Raw genomic sequence first — 4,354 nt, 5'->3', positions numbered from 1 at the left:
TCTTACATGTCCTTGATTACACCCTTCATCTCTCTGGAGCCTTCTTGGATTTTCTTAGTGACAGACAGGTACAATGATCCCTTCATTGTCTTTGTGAGGAGCCTACATGTCTTGGTTATCTGCTTCTTCTGTATACTCACATCCCATCCATCCCTCAGCAATCTACCTCTTGGTGGCTTTCTAAGATGTCATTCTTCCCTAGCTTCACCCCGCTGCTGCTTCATTCCAATCCAGCACCATTTCCTTGGACTCTGCTGTGACCAGATGAATGGTCTCACCATTTCTTCACTCCCCCCCTCCTCTGCTCACTCAGATTACAGAAATATGCCATCAGTTTTAAAACCACATAAATAACCCAGGGACCTTATTAAACAGAACACTAATTCAATAGATTGGAATAAGGCCTATGATCCTGTGTTTCTTTTTGTTGTTGTTTTGTTGTTTGGGACAGGGTTTCTCTGTGTAACAGCCCTGGCTGTCCTGGAACTTGCTTTGTAGACCAGGCTGGCCTCGAACTCACAAAGATCCACCTGCCTCTGCCTCCCAAGTGCTGTGATTAAAGGCGTGAACCACCACGCCCGGCTTTGATTCTGTATTTCTAAGAAGCTCATAGGTGAGGCCAGTGCTGTTTATCTATGTGTCACATGTGAATCCTCACATGTTGTTTCTAAGACTTAACCCTGAACTGGAGGTGTAACAGTCTTGGTGAATTCTTCTATCGAACATGAGGCCTTGGATTTGACCTCTGGTACCAAATAATACCTTAAATTTAAATATAAATGCATCATTACTTTCCTTGCCTCTCCTCAGTGGCTCCCTTATGTCAGTAGTTCTTTCATAACTTGTCAGTCTGTATTCCCCCCACATTCAATCAATTATTTGCAGCTCCTCAGAGCACTACGCTCCGCCATTCTCACCTGGAATGCATCTTACATCTCAGCCTCTAACTCATTCCTACTCTCTTGGTAAGCCTCTCCGAGCCATTAGCCCCTCCAGGAAGCCTTTCTTTCTTTCTTTTTTAATATTTTTATTTTATAATTAATTTAATTTTACTTATCAGCCAAGCCTGTGCCTTTCTACAAGTCTCCACTCACCCTCCCAAATAGCTTAAGAGAAAAGCAAGGAATCTCTCCAAGACAGACTTGTCTCATCTGGCCATTGCTGTCTGGAGATACACTTGCCCACTGACCTGCCCATTTCCTTACTCAGATCTGGAAGAGCAGAACCTGAGACAGTGAAAGGTCATCACTGTGTGCTGGGTAAAAGAAAGCGTCCCAGAGACCCACCACTTGTCTTTGGGTAGCTTCTCCAAGCCCTTGTCCAATGATGGCTGTCTCTTCAGGGCTCTCTTAGGGAGGATTGAGAAATGGGACGTTTTCTACTCATTGTGTGCTCGTAACTGGTGCTTCAAACTGGTTTACATTTTCTCTTTTATGTTCTATTTCCTTCCTTTGCGTTCTAGGAATCAAAACCATGACCTCACACATGCTAAACAAACGCTTTACTGCCCAGCCGCACTTCCCGTCCCATACCTTTCCTTTGGGGTTCACTACTCTCCCCTTTTTTCTTGGTAGAATCTGGGGCCTGCTTAATTTTTACCTTTTGCTGCTCTGGAGCTTCCTGCCATTCCACATGCTGCACCCAGACCAGATCTTCTTGGGTATGAGCCTCAGTGATCACTCTTGAAATCTGAGTGTCTAAACCACCATCTTGATCTCTCCATGTGTCAGCCAGTTTTTTTTATTATTATTATTATTATTATTATTATTATTATTATTATTATTATTGCTATACACCATACCCAAGATAATCACTCTACTGAGTGCAAAGATTCTTTGGGCCTACAGTTTTAGAGATTTCGATGCATGGCTGGTTGGTCTATTGCTCTGAGGTCTGTGTTGAAGCCTGTCCCCTTCAAGGACACAGTCCCAGTGACCTAACTTCCTCACTAGACTCTACCTCTTAAGATAGGTGGCCTCTAAAGACAACTGCCATGAGCCAGGTTGCATTAGAAAAGGATCTGAAGCCCAGGGCAGAGGAGATTGTGTTCTGTTCCTGGCCATATGCAATCACTTGCTTCTCTGGGTCTCTGTTCCCTCATCAATGGATGTACCTTCCTTGTCACCCCAGAGTGATGGGAAAGCTTCCACAAGGCAGCATGGAAGGGCTAAGGAACCGACAACACAGACAGGTACAGTGAGACCCATCCGGGTGTGAGGATACAGAGGCAAGACAGGGGAGACTCCTGGATTCCTGGATCATCCCACCAGCTATTTGGGAGGGTGAGTGGAGACTTGTAGAAAGTCCTCCTGGAGGGGCTAATGGCTCGGAGAGGCTTACCAATAGAGTAGGAATGAGTCAGAGGTTGAGATGTAAGATGCATTCCAGGTGAGAATGGCAGAGTGTAGTGCTTTTGAGGAGCTGCAAATAATTGATTGAATGTGGGGGGAATACCGACTGATGAGTTATAAAAGAACTATTGACATAAGGTCAGTGGGCCACAGGGAGCCACTGAGGAATGGCAAGGAGTGTGGCAAACTTCTAGAAGTCGGTCAGCCCAAGTCGGGCCTCCCAAACTGGCCAGAGTAAAGAGATCACCCCCTCAGAGTGACAGGCAGGCTGTCTCAGCTCTTCTCTGTCTTTGTCTGACATTGTCTGAGTGTCTTTTACACAACCTTACAAACCTCCACACAGGCAGAGGACATTGGGAACTGTCTGGAGCCAGCCCCAGCGGTCAGCAATACAGTCTGGAGGATGGGATAAGAGAATCACAGAGTCAGATGGTACGGCAGGGCGGAGGCAGCCAACCTTCCTGGAAGAGATGCTTTTTCAAACCTCTCCTCAGGACTTTATTATCTCTTTCATGGCAAAGAGACAAATTAGTGTCCATTTCCTTTAGTACACGGGGTCACCCTGGACTTGGATCCCAACCAGTGATGGCTTTACCCCATGGCCCTGTGTGTAGTGTTCACTATGCACGACCTCGGGGGAAGGCTGTGGACTGTGGCTCTCCATTGGCATTGTAGGGGCCATTTTGGTGCCTCTGCTCCCCAAGGATTTGGAAGCCACCACCTTCCACCCAGAGGGCTTTCTCTTCCTCCCAGAGGGCATTCTCTTCCTCCCAGAGAGACTTTTTATCCCCCCACAGAGCCTTCTCTTCAGCAAGCAGGGCTCTTTCCTCCACCCACAAGGCCTTTTCCTCCTCCCAGAGGGCCTTGTCCTCCTGAAGAAGATTCCTGTCTCTTTCCCATAAAGCATTGTCCTCTCTCCAGAAGGCCTTGTCCTCTTTCCAGAAGGTTCTGTATTTTTTCCAGAAAGTCTTTTCTTCTTCCCGGAAAGATTTTTCCCTTTCCCAGAAGGATTTTTCTTCTCTCCAGAACATCTTCTCTTCTTCCCAGAAAGGTCTTTCTTCTTCCTGGAAATCCAGGATCTGGCTCCGAAAAGCCCGGATCTTGCTTCGGAAATCCCATATCTCTTCTCTGAAGTCTTCTATTTTCTCGTGGAAATTTTTCATCTCTTCTCGAAAAGCCTTTTCCTCTTGCAGCTTGTTTATTAGTTTCTTCTGACGAATACTGGGTGAGGACAGCACCAGAGACCGGAGGCATGCCAGTCCCACCCATTTGCTCACCTTGAAGGGAAACATCTTCCAATCAGCCAGAGTGGTGGGCGGCTGTGTTGGAGGTCAGGGCTATTGGCCACGTCCAGGTCAGTTGGTCAAACCCTGTGAGTACACCAGAAAGAACACGTCCATGAGTATGGGAGGCACTCTGTCTGATATGGGAGAATTTAACCACTGCTCTCTTAGTCCTATTAGTGCGAGGCAAGATTTAGTACAGAAGAATGCTGGGTGGCCATGGCCTTGAGCCGGTTGATGCATTGATAACCTTCAAGGTCTAGTGTTCCACAAACAATCTCGACAAACAACAAAGACAGTGGTGGTAAACTTATGATCAAAGTACACAAGGGTGATGTGATAATGAAGGTGTTTGGTGGTGGAACAATTGGGGAGCAACATCGAGCTAATTTGTGAGCACCTGAGAAGGGCCTCAGAGGGGCTGGCAGCATCCCGTTTCTTTGCCCAAGAGGTGTCCTAAAATATGTTTGTAAAATATTTAACACCAGTTGAAGAAAAGGGACGAAGAGAGGAAAGAGGAAGATGAGGAGGAACGGGGGGTGGGGGTGGGGGGGAGAAGAGAAAGGGAAACAGGGAAGGAGAGAAGAGCAAAGGAAGGGAAGGGAGGGAGGGAGAAGGAAGAGAAGGGCAATAAAAGAAAGGAGAGGAAAGAAGAGGGAAAGGGAGAGGCTAAGGATTCTAAACACGTTCATGTATCTGAGGTAGCATATTTCATGACAA

General features: G+C 46.8%; 1 protein-coding gene across 1 annotated transcript; it reads right to left on the bottom strand.

Annotated features, from left to right (window-relative positions):
- Window positions 1-2,971: 2,971 nt before the first annotated feature.
- Window positions 2,972-3,868, bottom strand: Ccdc70 (coiled-coil domain containing 70). Its single transcript, XM_052752769.1, has one exon. The coding sequence runs from the start codon at window positions 3,641-3,643 to the stop codon at window positions 2,972-2,974; it is 672 nt and encodes a 223-aa protein (XP_052608729.1). The 5' UTR covers window positions 3,644-3,868.
- Window positions 3,869-4,354: the final 486 nt, after the last annotated feature.

The sequence above is a fragment of the Peromyscus californicus genome, unplaced genomic scaffold (assembly GCF_007827085.1).
Source record: "Peromyscus californicus insignis strain IS unplaced genomic scaffold, ASM782708v3 Scaffold_23__1_contigs__length_62951481, whole genome shotgun sequence".
Taxonomy (NCBI): Eukaryota; Metazoa; Chordata; class Mammalia; order Rodentia; family Cricetidae; genus Peromyscus; species Peromyscus californicus.
This window is presented reverse-complemented; position numbering and strand designations above follow the sequence as displayed.